At 42.9% G+C, this 19859-nt stretch overlaps 1 protein-coding gene across 1 annotated transcript; it reads right to left on the bottom strand.

Annotated features, from left to right (window-relative positions):
- Nucleotides 1–316: 316 nt before the first annotated feature.
- On the bottom strand, nucleotides 317–17199 carry LOC135529528 (carbohydrate sulfotransferase 12-like). Its single transcript, XM_064958213.1, is given in 7 exon segments — nucleotides 317–1231; nucleotides 2417–2725; nucleotides 4789–4968; nucleotides 8195–8350; nucleotides 10345–10457; nucleotides 10460–10697; nucleotides 16975–17199. Coding segments are annotated over 6 exon segments (1224 nt in total). The 5' UTR covers nucleotides 10689–10697; nucleotides 16975–17199; the 3' UTR covers nucleotides 317–994.
- Between the last annotated feature and the right edge of the window lie 2660 nt (nucleotides 17200–19859).

Below are 19859 nucleotides of genomic sequence, written 5' to 3' on the forward strand. Positions count from 1 at the left end.
CATGACAGACACCGGGGTTCCATGATGACATGACAGACACCAAGGTTCCATGATGACATGACAGACACCAAGGTTCCATGATGACATGACAGACACCAAGGTTCCATGATGACATGACAGACACCAGGGTTCCATGATGACATGACAGACACCAAGGTTCCATGATGACATGACAGACACCAGGGTTCCATGATGACATGACAGACACCAAGGTTCCATGATGACATGACAGACACCAGGGTTCCATGATGACATGACAGACACCAAGGTTCCATGATGACATGACAGACACCAAGGTTCCATGATGACATGACAGACACCGGGGTCCCATGATGACATGACAGACACCAGGGTTCCATGATGACATGACAGACACCAGGGTTCCATGATGACATGACAGACACCGGGGTTCCATGATGACATGACAGACACCAAGGTTCCATGATGACATGACAGACACCAGGGTTCCATGATGACATGACAGACACCAGGGTTCCATGATGACATGACAGACACCAAGGTTCCATGATGACATGACAGACACCAGGTTTCCATGATGATATGACAGACACCAGGGTTCCATGATGACATCAAAGCCACCAGGGTTCCAGCAGTCAGGAGTCCAAGTCTTCTCCAAAGGAAGTTGAACCTAACTCTAACTTTCCTCTGTTCTCCTGCTGAGTCCAGAACAAGAGCAGAAGATGCAGCACTCTGGTCTGGCTGGTCTTAGAAAAGAATGTACAACCTGGAACCATAAAGGATTCTTCGATTTTCCCCATAGGAGAACCCACTGACAATAGCTATTTTTGGTTCCAAGTAGAACGGTTTAATTAATTCAAGGTTCTACGTGGAACAGTTTCATCACTAAAAAGGTTCTAAGTAGAACCTGTTTCACCACCAAAAAGTTATACCTGGGACCAAAAGGGTTCTCCTATGGGGACAAGAAAAGAGCCCTTTTAGAAAAGCCATTTTTTCTGAGTGTAGTTGTAGTCAGTCAGTCTAGCAGGGAGTCTGGTCTGGAGTAGCCAAACAGTCTGAAGTCTGGTTCATACAGCCTGTAGAGACCCCTCCTGGCCACTAGGGGCACCCTGTTGAACCAGTCCTCCTGCCAGCTGCTGGCCGTGTGGTTCCTGTGAGAGGGGGGGAAGTCAACCACGTTGTCCACCTTCAAAACCCTCAGCAGCTGTTCAGCATCCTCCTCAACCGTCTCCAGCTGACCCACAAAGTCATACTGGAAGAGAGGGGGAGAGAGAGAGAGAAAGTTAACCCAAACAAATTGACTAGCACGCACCAGCATCAGTCTGTTTTCTTCTTTGTTAACAGTATCCCTTTCCGTCTCATAGTGAGAGAATGAACAGCAAACCTAGTTTCAAGAAACAGATAACGCAACGGCTCTCCCCTATTGGACCTAGATAGTGTGTGTGTGTGTATGTATCGATATGTAGGCTGTGTGTGCCATTTTTAAATGTATGTAGTTCTGTCCTTGAGCTGTTCTTGTCTATCAACGTTCTGTATCATATTCTGTGTTCTGTGCTGTGTGTTCTGTGCTGTGTGTTCTGTGCTGTGTGTTCTGTGCTGTGTGCTGTGTGTTCTGTGCTGTGTGCTGTGTGCTGTGCTGTGTGTTCTGTGCTGTGTGCTCTGTGTGGACCCCAGGAAGAGTAGCTGCTGCTTTTGCAACATCATTTGCCTCATCAATCTACACACAATAACCCATAATAACAAAGGGGATACTGGTTTTTACAAATAAAATACCAATATTTACCCTCAGTAGACAGGGGTAGTTTTCATAGAAATACAATTTGTTTTGTTGACAGGTCCACAATTGATATCTTTGAACATCTGTCTGTAACATTTGATTTGCCCCAAGACACAAGTTTTGGAAATCCCTACAATTGCAGAGTTGTCTGACTACCAACCCAATTGAAAGGTTGCTGCTTAAACAAAATAATAGAAAAGGCTTGACTTCCCTTATATTCTTGTCTACTAGATGAAATGGCTGACCCATTGGCAAAGGTGAAAAAACAATGGGAAGCAGATTTACACAGTGACATGTCCTCTGATGAATGGTCCTTATGACTGAACATGTTCAATACAACCTAGAAAGAAATGGGTAACACATTTATACAAGCTTGCTGAATGGCTGTTGGAGATGCAGCTGAGCCACAGGATCAATCAGTCCTATCTTAAGGACCCATCCCTCTACTGCACTGGTAGAATAGTAGAATCCATGTTATTTGTAAAGTAGTGGGGACTGATGTTTGCTGGTCTGATAAATGCAGAATGTTGGGCTCTACATTAGAGTTAGATAACAGAGTTCACTCTTCTTTCACAAGAAGGTGGATCTTGTTGGCCCTTACTTCTGCCAAAATACTTATTCTTAGACATTGGATAATAATCTAGTATTTTCATATATTACCTGTATTTGACAGGGGTGGCATAGCCGGTAGACCTGTCTCCAGTGCTCGTTGAAGGGGGCGTCGCTCTCCGTCTTGGGGTCCAGTAGGTATTGGACGAACTCTGAGAAGGAGGGCCGGATTCCCGCAGGAAACGCGTCGCCCACTGCCGCGGGAGGTTCAGAGTGGTTACCATAGCGACGGAGCATGAGCAGAGCGAATCGGCGGTAGAACTCCTCGTTGGGCTGCTCAAACTTGTTCCGATACGCTGAGATGAGGCGGACGAACGGATCTCTGACGAACAGGAACTTAGTGTACTTCTGGAGCTTCACCTTGACAACAAACAAAACCACCTTTATTAAAACCACCTTCAAAACAAATACACAGTGCATTTGGAAAGTATTCACATTCTGTTACGTTGCAGCCTTATTTTAAAAATGGATTCAATATGTTTTCCCCCCTCAATCTACACACAATACCCCATAATGACATCACAATACCCCATAATGACAAAGGTACAAGTTGATACAGGTTTTTAGAAATGTTTTAAAATATACTACAAATAAAAACAGATATACCTTATTTATAATAAGTATTCAGACCCTTCGCTATGAGACTTGAAATTGAGCTCAGGTGAATCCTGTTTCCATTGGTCATCCTTGAGATGTTTCTACAACTTTATTGGAGTCCCGCTGTGATGAATTCAATTGATTGGACAGGATTTGGAAAGGCACACACCTGTCTATATAAGGTCCCACAGTGTATGTCAGAGCAGAAACCAAGCCATGAGGTTGAAGGAATTGTCCGTAGAGCTCCGAGACAGGATAGTCTTGAGAAACAGATCTGGGGAAGGGAACCAAAACATTTCTGCCGTATTGATGGTCCCCAAGAACACAGTGTCCTCCATCATTCTGAAATGGAAGAAGTTTGGAACCACCAAGACTCTTCCTGGAACTGGCCGCCCGGCCAACTGAGCAATCGGGGAAGAAGGGCCTTGGTCAAAGAGGTGACCAAGAACCCGATGGTCACTCTGAAAGAACTCCAGAGTTCGTCTGTGGAGATGGGAGAACCTTCCAGAAGGACAACCATCTCTGCAGCACTCCAACAAATCAGGCCTTTATGATAGAGTGGCCAGACGGAAGCCACTTCTCATTAAAAGGCACATGACAGCCCACTTGGAGTTTGCCAAAAGGCACCTAAAGACTCTCAGACCATGAGAAACAAGATTCTCTGATGAATCCAAGATTGAACTTTTTGGCCTGACTGCCAAGCGTCACGTCTGGAGGCACCATCCCTACAGTGAAGCACAGTGGTGGCACCATCCCTACAGTGAAGCACGGTGGTGGCAGCATCATATGCTGTGGGGATGTTTGTCAGCGGCAGGGACTGGGAGACTAGTCAGGATCGAGGGAAAGATGAACTGTGCAAAGTACAGAGAAATCATTGATGAAAACCTGCTCCAGAGCGCTCAGGACTTCAGACTGGGGTGAAGGTTCACCTTCCAACGGGACAACGACCCTAAGCACACAGCCAAGACAACGCAGGAGGGGTTTCGGGACAATCTCTGAATGTCCTTAAGTGGCCCAGCCAGAGCCCGGACTTGAACCTGATCGAATATCTCTGGAGAGACCTGAAAATAGCTGTGCAGCAACGCTCCCCATCCAACCTGACAGAGCTTGAGAGGATCTGCAGAGAAGAATGGGAGAAACTCTCCAAATACAGGTGTGCCAAGGTTGTAGCATCATACCCAGGAAGACTGTACGATGTAATCGCTGCCAAAGGTGCTTCAACAAAGTACTGAGTAAAGGGTCTGGAAACTTATTTAAATTACATTGAAGTTTTATTTTTAAAATATTTGCACAAATTTCTAAAACTGTTTTTTGCTTTGTCATTATGGGGTATTGTGATGTCATTATGGGGTATTGTGTGTAGATTGATGAGGGGGAAAAAACAATTTAATCCATTTTAGAATAAGGCTGTAACGTAACAAAATGTGGAAAAAGTGGTCTGAATACTTTCCAAATGCACTGAATACACCACTTTCAGCTTTATATAATAAATTAAACCAAATGTGCCAGCTGTGCACTGCCACCATCAGGGTTCGTGTCAGCTGTTAACTGACCACCATCAGGGTTCGTGTCAGCTGTTAACTGACCACCATCAGGGTTCGTGTCAGCTGTTAACTGACCACCATCAGGGTTCGTGTCAGCTGTTAACTGACCACCATCGGGTGTCAGCTGTTAACTGACCACCATCAGGGTTCGTGTCAGCTGTTAACTGACCACCATCAGGGTTCGTGTCAGCTGTTAACTGACCACCATCAGGGTTCGTGTCAGCTGTTAACTGACCACCATCAGGGTTCATGTTAGAGGTAAGAGATTAGAAGTGAACTGACCTTCATCAGGTGTCGTGAGAACTTCCCGTAGCGTTTCCAGAACTTGTTGAAGGTGAAGTGGAGGCTGCTGTTGTGGACCATCTCCTGAGGAACCGCCAGAGGGTCCCTGTACGGAACTCCCTCCTGGAGCAGACTCTCACTGAGCACGATCATGATCCTCTTCCAGTTACTACACGCCACCTACAGTCAATATAAATAATAATATAAATATACATACAATATACAGTGGGGCAAAAAAGTATTTAGTCAGCAATCAATTGTGCAAGTTCTCCCACTTAAAAAGATGAGGCCTGTAATTGTCATCATAGGTACACTTCAACAATGACAGACAAAATGAGAAAAAAAAAATCCAGAAAATCACATTGTAGGATTTTTAATCAATTTATTTGCAAATTATGGTGGAAAATAAGTATTTGGTCAATAACAAAAGTTTCTCAATACTTTGTTATATACCCTTTGTTGGCCATGACAGAGGTCAAACGTTTTCTGTAAGTCTTCACAAGGTTCACACACTGTTGCTGGTATTTTGGCCCATTCCTCCATGCAGGTCTCCTCTAGAGCAGTGATGTTTTGGGGCTGTTGCTGGGCAACATGGACTTTCAACTTCCTCCAAAGATTTTCTATGGGGTTGAGATCTGGAGACTGGCTAGGCCACTCCAGGACCTTGAAATGCTTCTTACGAAGCCACTCCTTAGTTGCCCGGGCGGTGTGTTTGGGATCATTGTCATGCTGAAAGACCCAGCCACGTTTCATCTTCAATGCCCTTGCTGATGGAAGGAGATTTTCACTCAAAATCTCACGATAAATGGCCCCATTCATTCTTTCCTTTACACGGATCAGTTGTCCTGGTCCCTTTGCAGAAAAACAGCCCCAAAGCATGATGTTTCCACCCCCATGCTTCACAGTAGGTATGGTGTTCTTTGGATGCAACTCAGCATTCTTTGTCCTCCAAACACCACGAGTTGAGTTTTTACCAAAAAGTTATATTTTGGTTTCATCTGACCATATGACATTCTCCCAATCTTCTTCTGGATCATCCAAATGCTCTCTAGCAAACTTCAGACGGGCCTGGACATGTACTGGCTTAAGCAGGGGGACACGTCTGGCACTGCAGGATTTGAGTCCCTGGCGGCGTAGTGTGTTAATGATGGTAGGCTTTTTTACTTTGGTCCCAGCTCTCTGCAGGTCATTCACTAGGTCCCCTCGTGTGGTTCTGGGATTTTTGCTCACTGTTCTTCTCACTGTCCTTGTGATCATTTTGACCCCACGGGGTGAGATCTTGCTTGGAGCCCCAGATCGAGGAAGATTATCAGTGGTCTTGTATGTCTTCCATTTCCTAATAATTGCTCCCACAGTTGATTTCTTCAAACCAAGCTGCTTACCTATTGCAGATTCAGTCTTGTGGACAGGTGTCTTTTATACTGATAACAAGTTCAAACAGGTGCCATTAATTACAGGTAACGAGTGAAGGACAGAGGAGCCTCTTAAAGAAGAAGTTACAGGTCTGTGAGTGCCAGAAATCTTGCTAGTTTGTAGGTGACCAAAAACTTATTTTCAACCAATAATTTGCAAATAAATTCATTAAAACTCCTACAATGTGATTTTCTGGATTTTTTCTCTCTCATTTTGTCTGTCATAGTTGAAGTGTACCTATGATGAAAATTACAGGCCTCTCTCATCTTTTTTAAGTGGGAGAACTTGCACAATTGGTGGCTGACTAAATACTTTTTTGCCCCACTGTATACAGTACCAGTCAAAAGTTTGGACACACCTATTCATTCAAGGGTTTTTCTTTATTTTACTATTTTCTATATTGTACAATAATAGTGAAAACATCAAAACTATAAAATAACACATATGGAACGACGTAGTAACCAAAAAAAGTGTTAAACAAATCAAAATATATTTTCTATTGTAGCCACCCTTTGCATAGCTTTGCACACTCTTGGCATTCTCTCCACCAGCTTCATGAGGAATGCTTTTCCAACCGTATTGAAGGAGGTCCCACATATGCTGAGCACTTGTTGGCTGATTTTCCTTCACTCTGCATTCCAACTCATCCCAAACCATCTCAATTGGTTGAGGTGGGGTGATTGTGGAGGCCAGGTCATCTAATGCATTACTCCATCACTCTCCTTCTTCTAATCCCTACACAGCCAAGTAAGACCCAGCACCACATTGGACAGTAGGTATGGGCTTCTTTTCTGCATCTTTCTTTCAACTCCACTGGTGTGCATGGCCAAAGACCTGGCCAAAGACCTCTACTTTTATGTCACCTTAAAAATGTAAACGCCTGGAGATTGCTAAACGGCATTGGAACTTGGATTGGAACCTGTGCAATGGTCAGATGACATAAAAATAGAGCTCTTTGGCCAAGCACACCAGTGGTGGGTTTGACTCCGAGTGGCACAGCGGTCTGAGGCACTGCATCTCAGTGCTGAGACCCTGACCTGTTCACCTGACCTGCTACCTTGTCCAGACTTTATTTATTTATTTGTTTAACTCTCGCTCTCTACCGCACCTGCTGTCTCTAACTCTGAATGCTCGGCTATGAAAAGCCAACTGACATTTACTCCTGAGGTGCTGACCTGTTAAACCCTCTATCAATCAATCAAATGTATTTATAAAGCCCTTCATACATCAGCCGATATCACAAGGTGCTATACAGAAACCCAGCCTAAAACCCCAAACAGCAAGCAATGCAGATGTAGAAGCACGGTGGCTAGGAAAAACTCCCAAGAAAGGCCAGAACCTAGGAAGAAACCTAGAGAGGAACCAGGCTGTGAGGGGTGTTCAGTCCTCTTCTGGCTGTGACGGGTGAAGATTATGACCAAGGTGTCCAAGATGTTCAAACGTTCATAGATGACCAGCAGGGTCAATTAATAATAATCAGGGGGTGCAACAGGTCAGCACCTCAGGAGCTAACCACTGTGATGATTATTATTTGACCCTGCTGGTCATTATGAACATTTGAACAACTTGGCCATGTACTGTTATAATCTCCACACAGCACAGCCAGAAGAGGACTGGCCACCCCTCACAGCCTGGTTCCTCTCTAGGTTTCTTCCTAGGTTCTGGCCTTTCTAGGGAGTTTTTCCTAGCCACTGTGCTTCTACATCTGCATTGCTTGCTGTTTGGGGTTTTAGGCTGGTGTAAAAATGGCTTCATGAACATATTTGATTTGATTAGAGGCGTCACTACAGGTTCGAATCCAGGCTGTATCACAACTGGCCGTGATTGGGAGTCCCATAGGGCGGCGCACAATTGGCACAGCGTCGTCCGGGTTTGGCCATCATTGTAAATAGGTCAGTTAAGAATTTGTTCTGAACTGACTTGCCTGGTTAAATAAAGGTTAAATAAAACAATATGAGCCCGTGGCCGTTTGTGTGTGTGTGTGTGTGTGTACCTTGGGGACGTAGCAGTATATGATACCGTGGCGGTCGTCGACGATCAGGTGATCCAGCTCCCTGTTGGGGATGTCGTCAAACGAACGGTTCTTCCCCGGAAAAGCCAGGTCATCACCATGGTGACAGAGGTCATGGAGACGCTGCCGCCTTCTCTCCTGAAAAGAGAGAGAGTGGGGAGAGAGCGGAGGGGGGAGAGAGCGACAGGCATGAAAACAAGAGTGAGAGGTGAGAGAGAAACAAATTTGACCCCAATAACTACTGTGGGATATTTGTCAACAGCAACCTTGGGAAAATCATCTGCATTGAGCAAATGTCAATTGTATTTTTACCAAATTACTGTATGATAGACCACGTATTCACCCTGCATACCCTAATTAACAAACAAACTAACTAAAAGAAAGGCAAAGTCTTCTCATGCTTTGTTGATTTCAAAAAAGCTTTGACTTAATTTGGTATGAGGGCCTGCTATACAAATTGATGGAAAATGGTGTTGGGGAAAAAACAAGACATTATAAAATCTATGTACACAAAAAACAAGTGTGCAGTTAAGATTGGCAAAAAAAACATCAATTTCCTTCCACGGGGTTGTGGAGTGAGACAGGGATGCAGCTTGAGCCCCACCCTCTTCAACATATGTATCAAGGAATTGGTGAGGGCACTAGAACAGTCTGCAACCGGCCTCACCCTACTAGAATCTGAGGTCAAATGTCTACTGTTTGCTGATGATCTGGTGCTGTCCCCAAACAAGGAGGGCCTAAAGCAGCACCAAGATCTTCTGCACAGATTCTGTCAGACCTGGGCCCTGACAGTAAATCTCAGTAAGACAAAAATAATGGTGTTCCAAAAAAGGTCCAGTTGACAGGACCACAAATAAAAATTCCAGCTAGACACCGTTGCCCTAGAGCACACAAAAAACTATACATAACACGGCCTAAACATCAGTGTCACAGAGCTGTGATCGATCTGAGAGACAAGGCAAGAAGAGCCTTCTATACCATAAAAAGGAACATACCATTTAAAATCCCAATTAGGATCTGGCTAAAAATACTTGAATCATGTTATAGAACCCATTGTCCTTTATGGTTGTGAGGTCTGGGGTCTGCTCACCAACCAAGAATACACAAAATGAGACAAACACCAAATTGAGACATGCATGCAGAATTCTGCAAAAACATCCTGTACAGCGTAAAACATGCAGAGTAATGTATGCAGAGCAGAATTAGGCTGATACCTGCTAATTATCAAAATCCAGAAAAGAGCTGTTAAATTCTACAACCACCTAAAAGGAAGCAATTCCCAAACCTTCCATAACAAAGACATCATCTACAGAGAGATGAATCTGGAGAAGAGTCCCCTAAGCAAGCTGGTTCTGCGACTCTGTTCACAAACACAAACAGACCCCACTGAGTCCCAGGACAGCAACACAATTAGACCCAATCATGAGAAAACAAAAAGATAATTACTTGACACATTGGAAAGAATTAACAAAAAAACAGAGCAAACTGGAATGCTATTTGGTCCTAAACAGAGAGCACTGAGGCAGAATACCTGACCACTGTGACTGACACAAACTTAAGGAAAGCTTTGACTATGTACAGACTCAGTGAGCATAGCCTTGCTATTGAGAAAGGACGCCGTAGGCAGACCAGGCTCTCAAGAGAAGACAGGCTATGTGCTCACTGCCCACAAAATGAGGTGGAAACTGAGCTGCACTTCCTAACCTCCTGCCCAATGTATGACCATATTAGAGAGACATATTTCCCTCAGATTAAACACAGACCTACAAAGAATTAAAAAACAAACCCAATTTTGATAAACTCCCATATCTACTGGGTGAAATACCAGTGCGCCATCACAGCAGCAAGATGTGTGACCTGTTGCCACAAGAAAAGGGAAACCAGTGAAGAACAAACACATTTAAGTTTGATTTATTTTCCCTTTTGTACTTTAACTATTTGCAAATAATAAGACATTTGAAATGTCTTTATTCTTTTTAACTTTTGTGAGTGTAATGTTTACTGTAAATTTGTATTGTTTATTTCACTTTTGTTTATTATCTACTTCACTTGCTTTGGCAATGTAAACATATGTTTCCCATGCCAACAGAGCCCTTACATTGAATTGCATTGAGAGGGAGGGTTAGGATTACCTGTCCTAGTCGTTTCTCGGGGTCGATGGGCGTCAGATGGACTTTCCACTCCCTCCGGGGAACATACCGCTCCTCAGCGTGCTCTGACTGGTTGGCAGAGTCTGGGGGGGGGCGGAATCTGTAGGATCATTGGTTCCCTCCAGGAACTGGTTTACGAAGGCATTGATGTCGGAGAGGAAGGAGGGGGTTGGGTGTGTGGGGGAGTGGTGAGGGGCGGGCCGGGGGGAGAGGGGGGGCAGGTAGAGGTGAGAGGCTCCAACGTCGTCCCAGTAGAGAATAATCAACAGGATCATAAAGACTGAACCCAGAACCAGAGAGACACGGAACCACCTCCACTTCCCCATGTTGACACCCTTAACACAAGCAGCAGAGAACATAGACTGTTACACAAACACTGTTACACAAACACACTAGAGGTTGACCCATTAATCGAAATGGCCGATTAATCAGGGCCAAATTTCAAGTTTTCATAACAATCGGGAATCTGCATTTTTGGACGCCGATTATATTGCACTCCACAAGGAGACTGCGTGGCAGGCTGACTACCTGTTACACGAGTGCAGCTAGGAGCCAAGGTAAGTTGCTAGCTAGCATTAAACTTATCTTATTAAAAACAATCAATCTTCACAACTACACATGGTTGATGATATTACTAGTTTATCTAGCTTGTCCTGCGTTGCATATAATCTATGAGGTGCCTGTTAATTTAGCATCGAATCACAGCCTACTTCGCCAAACGGGGGATGATTTAACAAGCGAATTCACGAAAAAAAGCACTGTCGTTGCATCAATGTGTGCCTAACCATAAACATCAATGCCTTTCTTAAAATCAATACACAAGTATATATTTTTAAACCTGCATATTTTGTTCATATTGCCTGCTAACATGAATTTCTATTAACTAGGAAATTGTGTCACTTCTCTTGCATTCTGTGCAAGCAGAGTCAGGGTAAATGCAGCAATTTGGGCTGCCTGGCTCGTTGCCAACTGTGTGAAGACCATTTCTTCCTAACAAAGACCGTAATTAATTTGACAGAATTGTACATAATTATGACATAACATTAAAGGTTGTGCAATGTAACAGCAATATTCAGACTTAGGGATGCCACCCGTTAGATAAAATACAGAACGGTTCCGTTTTCACTGAAATAATTAATGTTTTGTTTTCAAAATGATAGTTTCCGGATTTGAACATATTAATGACCGAAGGCTCGTATTTCTGTGTGTTGTTATAATTAAATCTATGATAGAGCAGTCTGACTAAGTGGTGGTAGGCAGCAGCAGGCTCGTAAGCATTCATTCAAACAGCACTTTCCTGCGTTTGCCAGCAGCTCTTCGCTGTGCTTCAAGCATTGAGCTGTTTATGACTTCAAGCCTGTCAACTCCTGAGATTAGGCTGGCAATACTATAGTGCCTATAAGAACATCCAATAGTCAAAGGTATATGAAATACAAATGGTATAGAGAGAAATAGTCCTATAATAACTACAACCTTGTCGTATTGATGAGACCAAGGCGCAGCGTGATATGAATACATACTTATTTTAATAAAGAAAGAACACTAAACAAAATAACCATGACGCTATATAAACCGAGTGCTGACAGGCAACTACACATCGACAATAACCCACAAACCCAAAACGGCAAATGGCAACCTAAATAGGATCCCCAATCAGAGACAACGATAAACAGCTGCCTCTGATTGGGAATGAATTCAGGCCACCATAGACCTACATTTACCTTGACATACTAAAACCCCATAGATGTACAAAAACCCTAGACAAGACAAAAACACACACAGCACCCTCGTCACATCCTGACCTAACCAAAATAATAAAGAAAACAAAGATAACTAAGGTCAGGGTGGAACAAAACCTAAAACTTCTTCCCTGGGAATATTGAAGACTCATGTTAAAAGGAACCACCAGCCTTCATATGTTCTCATGTTCTGAGCAAGGAACTTAAACATTAGCTTTCTTACATGGCACATATTGCACTTTTACTTTCTTCTCCAACACTTTGTTTTTGCATTATTTAAACCAAATTGAACATGTTTCATTATTTATTTGAGACTAAATTGATTTTATTGATCTATTATATTAAGTAAGAATAAAAGTGTTCATTCAGTATTGTTGTAATTGTCATTAATACAAATATATATATAAAAATCGTCCGATTAATCAGTATCGGCTTTTTTTGGTCCTCCAATAATCGGTATCGGCGTTGAAAAATCAGAATCGTTCGACCTCTAGAACACACACACTGAATTCAGGACTTGTGAAATTAATAATTTAATTAATTTATCCAAATAGTTTAACCTTCTTTTTGCTGGTCTGGATTTCAAGTTTGTCTACGAAAATGCCCTTTTTTTATTATCACAATTAAAACAAGAATCATGCTTAATGCACATTCACTAATAATGACTCACTTCACGTTGCAGACATTATAGAAAATTACCAAAGATCTCATAAACAATCTCTCAAGCACAAGCCTAGGTGCTCGTGCAGGGGTGGGCAATTCCAGTCCTCAGGGCCTGATTGGTATCAGTTTTGCCCCAGCTAACACACCTAACTCCAATAATTACCCAATCATGAGAAAAAGTCGCTAACTATAGTGACAAAGTTGCTAAATATAGGGACAAAGTCATTGGAAGGGTCTGAAAAGTTGCTAAATATAGCGATAAAGTAACTAAATATAGGGACAAGTCATTACATATAGCGACAAAGTAACAAAATATAGGGACAAAGTAACAAAATATAGGGACAAGTCATTACAAATAGCGACAAAGTAAATAAATAAAAGGACAAGTCATTACATATAGCGACAAAGTAACTAAATATAGGGCCAAAGTAACTAAATATAGGGCCAAAGTAACTAAATATAGGGACAAACTAACTAAATATAGGGACAAAGTCACTGGAAGGGTCTGAGAAGTCACTAAATATAGGGACAAAGTCATTGGAAGGGTCTAAAGTTGCTAAATATAGGAACAAAGTAACTAAATATAGGGACAAAGTAACAAAATATAGGGACAAAGTCATTGGAAGGGTCTGAAATGTTGCTAAATATAGGAACAAAGTAACTAAATATAGGGACAAAGTAACTAAATATATGGACATATATGGATATATGGTCATTACATTAGCAGCACTGGTAAGAATTGTTAGTGCCAGTTGCTATCAAACGGAGCACAGCCATTGGTTCCCCAACATTCTGGGCAGTGCTTAGCGAAAGGTCAACTGAATGTAAAATAGGCCTACAGTATCAGGTCAAATGAACTGTCTGGGAAAGGAGATGGTGTGATCACTTTGGCCGCTCATGATAACATTGTTGCACTGATGCATTGCAAATAGTTGCACAGGACAGACAGAGAGATGAGCACAGTGAAAAAGAAGACCCAAAAGAATTGACAGCATTAGAAAAATGGAAATCACTTGCAAACCACTGGAGCAACGAGGCAAGCAATGACATGCTGTAAAAGATGCGCAGGATAAACATCATGTTTCATTAAATCTACTCGAGCAGTCTTTATCAAACCCAGGTATGTGGACCGGCGCCGGTCCATGGAGGAATGCTTGTCGGTCTGCAGAATATTTGTCTTGAATATGATTGGGGGGTTATTTGGTCCGCGGCATATATTTGACTCTAATACACACTTGCACTAGGACCACTTGCGAAGTATAGCAACACCAAATACACACACACACAAGCTAGCCCTGCTGCACAGCCTGCATGCTCTCTCTGGCCGTGTCTAGACTTGACAGTTCATGCAGCTTTTGTATTCTGATCATTGAATTCCGACACGTCATGGATCTACACCTACATTTAAATGTGTCTACTTTGTCCACATTGTGTCCAGATTCCCTTGACTGAAATGCCAGTATGCATTCTGCAAACGGTGGAACAGGCTAAATCTGATAATAACACGACAACCTGATAGCAGTTGCCCACTACTTCAGATAACTATCCAGCTAACTTATGTAGCTAGACAGCCAGTACCGGTCTGTGTGATATGCCAGACCTGCCTCAGCAACAATGCTATGAAGCCATAAAACATTTGCTGACATTTAGAAACAAAGCATCAACATCTCAAGGATAAAATAGAGCTACAGAGCTACTATTTTTATTTCTTAACTGGTTATTGAAGCGCTCTTCCCATTCTCCATTCAAGTGCTTAGGTACGTAGGCTTCAGCATGTCACACACCACTGCAATGAGCTGGAGGCAGAATGCATTTTAAAAACATACTTAATTGTGTGAAACCTTAACGTTTTACTTCAAATTATGAGGCACTTTGCTTCAAAGTAGCCGAGCCAAAATCCATTTCTATAAATGTGGAGGCATTTATTTTAGGGCGGCAGGTAGCTGAGTGGATAAGAGCATTGGGCCTGTAACCGAAAGGTTGCTGGTTTGAATCCCGAGCCAACTAGGTGAAAAACCTATTGATGTGCCCTTGAGCAAGGAACTTAACACTAATTGCTCTGGAAAAGAGCATCTGCTAAATGACTAAAATGTAAAAAAATAAAAATAAAGATTTCCATATGACATTGAAACCAGTAACCTATTTCACTCGTGTTGTATTAGTTTTCAAATACATTTTCTTTAATTTTACAGTAGCCAAAGGCACAATCCTAGTCATATTAGCATCCCATGCTAGTTGATGATAATCCTGGTCATATTAGCAGTCAATATTTTATCAATATTTTAAAAAAAAAATGTTTTGATCTGTTGCATCAGCCTCAATACTTTTAAATACGTTTTGGGATGTAGCCTAGGCTTACTGGTATGAATTTGGGATCTATTGTCCCACAACTGTCCCAGAGTTTGTTTGGAATAGGCTATTTATTTTTCTCACAGAATGACGAGCTGACCAATAGAATAGGTACACTTCTGTACTATTGGGGACAGTACTGTGACAGACTAGTGATTTTGCTGCCGTTGGCTGAGGAAAAGTAAACGTGGACAGTTACTCTAACTTCTTCAAAGTGCATCGGAATTTGGTAAGAAGGACTTCATTGCATCCTGGAGTTGCATGGTCTGCCAAAATGAATTACCATAATGTAAATAGCATTGTCATTCTGAGCACTGTGGGTGAACTACCATAATGTAAATGTGATTTCTGTCATTCTGAGCACTGTGGGTGAATTAGCACTGTGGGTGAACTACCATAATGTAAATGTAATTCTGTCATTCTGAGCACTGTGGGTGAACTACCATAATGTAAATGTAATTCTGTCATTCTGAGCACTGTGGGTGAACTACCATAATGTAAATGTAATTCTGTCATTCTGAGCACTGTGGGTGAACTACCATAATGTAAATGTAATTCTGTCATTCTGAGCACTGTGGGTGAACTACCATAATGTAAATGTGATTCTGTGGGTGGATGCCATAATCAGATTACCAACCAATGCATATGGGTCCAGAGACACATTTCCCTAACGGAAACCCTGGTACATACGCACAGGCACACTAAGGACCTATAACCTATTACTACTAATAATAAAAGGTTGTGGCTGTCATTCCAATTATTATTCTTTTTATAGATGTTTTACGAGTGATATTTTTCCTACTGTTCTTGCTATTGCAGTTGTTGTTGCATCTGCCCCTCTCAGATAAAAAGATGGAATAGTAATTACTATCTCTTCTGAAGTGTTCTCTGTGTTAAAACACAGAGCTTCAGTTATTTTCCAACCATTCTAAATATGGAACTCTGCAGCTATAGTGTGTCACTTCCTCTTCCTGTAGAGATGTACACACACAATTCTGTAGTCAGAAGCAGAGGAGAGAAGAGGGAGGAAGACAGGAGAGAGGAGAAGAGGAAGAGAGTGGAGAGATGAGGAGGACAGAAGAGATGAGAGGAGGAGAGACGAAAGGAGATGAGAGGAAAGGAGGAGAGAGGAGGATAAAAGGGAGGAGAGGACAAGGGAGAGGAGGGGAGGAGAGATGAGAGGAGGAGAGATGAGGAGAGGTGAGAAGAGGACAGGAGAGGAAAGGACTGGAGAGAGGAGGATAAAAGGGAGGAAAGGAGAGTGGGGGAGAGGAGAGAGGGGAGGAGTCTGTATGCTCCAGGAAGAAATAAGACTATTAGTCCTATTCCTTCACTCACTGTTCCACACAACTCACATAGGAAACATGGGACTGACTGACACACACACGTCTCACCTTCAGCTAGATGATATAAGAGCAGATGGGTGAGGTTATGGGTTCAGATATACCGTTATTACAGCGGGGTTTAGTCACGTGCAGCAGCAGCAGCCCGGTTGGGTCTCGCGAATACAATGTCGCCTTTCACAGCGCAAGGCGAGGAGCGAACAGAACGGGCTTTACATCAGGAGCTGTTTAGAAACGGATCGAGCTGCGACTGATGAATATACATACTTATAAGGGTGTGGGTTAGATGCATACACATGTTAGGGAAAGGAGATTCGGGCTGGGATGGAGAGAGGAAGGACAATTCTCCGTGACTAGTTGCAGACCAGCGGTCTCTTCTCCTTATTCAGCCCTGTCAGACACCCTGTTTCACAGCGGAGCGCAGCTAAGTGACACGGAGCTGTAACTCTCAGTACCATGTACTCTAACACTATCTATCATGAAGTTAGAGACTCTTTATTACCGGAAACACAACTCACCTCCGCCAGGGTCTCGAGCTCTCCCCGTTCCCGCCGCGTCAGCTGAGATGCGCAAGCAGCTTATTTGCGGCCAGACCGAGAGGCTGTTCACAAAGCACGGAAAGATCGCGAGAGTTTGTGCTCTGTTTCAACAGAGCGAGATGAATCAAAAGTATGGGGCCAATTGCATGTATTGAATTTAAAATGAAATAAATCATAAACATGGAAAATAAAGTTGAAAATGTAAACATGATATTTTCAAGGAAAGGTGAAATAATGGATGTTGAAATCTTTTTTTTGTATACTGTGGAGAAAGATGCTGTGCATCTTGCCTCATTCTATTTGCATGGACATCTCGAACTCCGATATAAAGTGTTTTTTCTCAAAGTTGTGGGGATGTCACGTGTCCTATCTACATGCTTAGGAAACTTCTATTGGGTCAAATAAGCCTCACATAGCAAATAAATACATAGCAAATAAGCCATCTATTTTTTTGTTGACCAAAATCGACACTGATTGACCTCCATGCAAAACTCCTTGCTTGGTGAGCGAAACTACACCACCTGCTGGAGGCATAGTTTCCTACAAGTCGGTCCTTTCTTCCTCATTTATCTAGACAATTCAGTTAAGAACAAATTCTTATTTACAATGATGGCCTACCATGGAACAGTCTGACCCTTGTTCAGAACGACAGATTTGAACCTTGTCAGTTTAGGGATTCCATCCAGCAACCTTTCAGTTACAGTCCCAACACGAACCACCTGCCACCCCAATCTGACCCAGGAATGGGAGAGTTTTCTATGGGACCAATTTCACGCCATATGTATTTAATTTTAAATATAATATATCGTAAACATGAAAAATAAAGATGAAAATGTAAACATTATATTTTCAAGAAAGAGGGAAATAATGGATGTTGAAATCAAAAACCAAACAATTGAAAGCAAAATGTATGGAATTGTAAACAAAAATAATGATATCAAAAGTGTAGTAACCTGGTATATGTATGTTATGTATTATGTTTACCAACAGATGGCAGTATTGGTTCAATACGGGGTTTACTCAGCCAGCGGCGATTCATTTGCAGTCTGGACGCGGAGGGGTGAACATCTCCTGCTCTGACTGCTGCTCGAGGACTGGGCCACATGTGAGTGCTTTGGGACGGGGGTGGGGCCCATGGCAGCACCTGCTGCTCATTGAGAAGAGTAAGAACGATACGTGCTTTCACGTCAGAGTCTCCAAAAGTCTCTAATAACACCAGAAAAAGTCGCTAGATTTGTCGCTATTTTGAAAATGTGTCCTTAGAGGGGTCTGAATACTCGCTAAATATAGCGACAAAATCGCTAAGTTGGCAACAGCGCCTTGAAGTAATTGTTTCCCTTGCTCTGGAGTGATAGGTAACGATGCTTCGAGGGTGTCAGATGTTGACGTGTGCAGAGGGCCTTGAGTTGCGTACCTTATGCAGGTCCGGTCCTCGGTTGGTTGCCATGTGTCCATTTCGAGTGGTATGGTCATGATGTCTAGGTCCGCTTGTCAACGGAAGTGGAAAGCATAGTGCAACCTAGGAGTTTACTCTCTGTCGGATCATTCTTTTTTAGCTCCACGTTGTCTATGTATTTACTTCTGTGTTCGTCAGTCTTTTGGTCCTGGATGTTTTCAATCATGTGTGTAATTCAGGAGTTATTCCCTTCCAGGATCCTAATTCCAAATCAACCCATGTCTAGTCGAATCCAGCTGGTCTGTATCGGTATACTCGGCGTAGGATCCGGCAAAACCATCGAATTGCGTACCTTGTGCAGGTCCGGACCTCAGTTGGTTGCCATGTGTCCTTGTCAAGTGGTTAGTCTTTGAACTACCAGTGGTTTGAGCAGAGAAAACCCAGAAGGCGAGCCCTCTCTACGGTTGTCATGCATCCGCCCTTGGAGTTCCGTCCTGTGTTTCGGTAGGTGTATGGAGGGTTTAGGATCAGGCAAATCTTCTCTGACTTTCGTATCGTACGTCCGGCACTAGTAGAAGTTGATTGCCTTGTGTCCATCCCCACCATCTCAGTCGTAGGTAATTCAGTGGTTTGGGTGATAGTGACCTGTGGAGCTACTCCCTTCCAGGATCGTAGTGTTCCAGTGGTATGTCAACCAACGACAGAGAATTTTTTTCCCGTAGTCTAGGTAAAAAAGTGGTTTGGTTGTCCAGGCTTAGTGCGGCGGGGTAAGGGATCCCCCAGTGAGAAATTATTCTGTGGGATCCAATTCTCCACCAGACATTATCTGGGCACCCCAGGGATTACACGGCCAATGCGAGTCCTCCAGCCGCAGCGCCTGACCCAAAAGCCCCACTTATCGAGGACTTAACTGCCCCAACCCGCTAGGATGAAACGCGCGCTACTGAACATACTGCCAATCCAATTCTAATCTGGGGTAGATAGTCGTCCAGCGCGGTACGCGAGTCTCCTGTTTTTGTGGGGCTGGGAGGGTTGAGCCGATTGGTCTGCCAACAGAACCCCAGGAGGTCCCGAAGGAGTCCGGTCTATCCATATCCTCCTGTCGTCTTGCTTGGTGTATGGAAGGGCCTAATTGCTTAGGGTGTAATTGCTGTGGGGGAGTCGCCAAGGTCGGGGTCCCCAGAGTAGTTGGAGAAAAAAGGTTCTCGTCCGTTGGGGTTGCTGGTGGGTATCTTCAAAAAAAAAATGTTTTGGAAGGATGGTGGGTTGGTGAAGGTTTTTTTTGTGTTAAATTTGGTCTATTTGTGTTCTATTTTATTGTTTCTTTTCGTCAAGGGTCCATGGGCATGGTAACCCTTACATCCAGAAACTAGAAAATAAAAAAGATATATATCTTTAAAAAAAATGAAATATATATATATATATATATATATATTTTTTTTTTGTAAGTAAAAGTGACTAAAGGTAA

The sequence above is a fragment of the Oncorhynchus masou genome, unplaced genomic scaffold (assembly GCF_036934945.1).
Source record: "Oncorhynchus masou masou isolate Uvic2021 unplaced genomic scaffold, UVic_Omas_1.1 unplaced_scaffold_1177, whole genome shotgun sequence".
Lineage (NCBI taxonomy): Eukaryota > Metazoa > Chordata > Actinopteri > Salmoniformes > Salmonidae > Oncorhynchus > Oncorhynchus masou.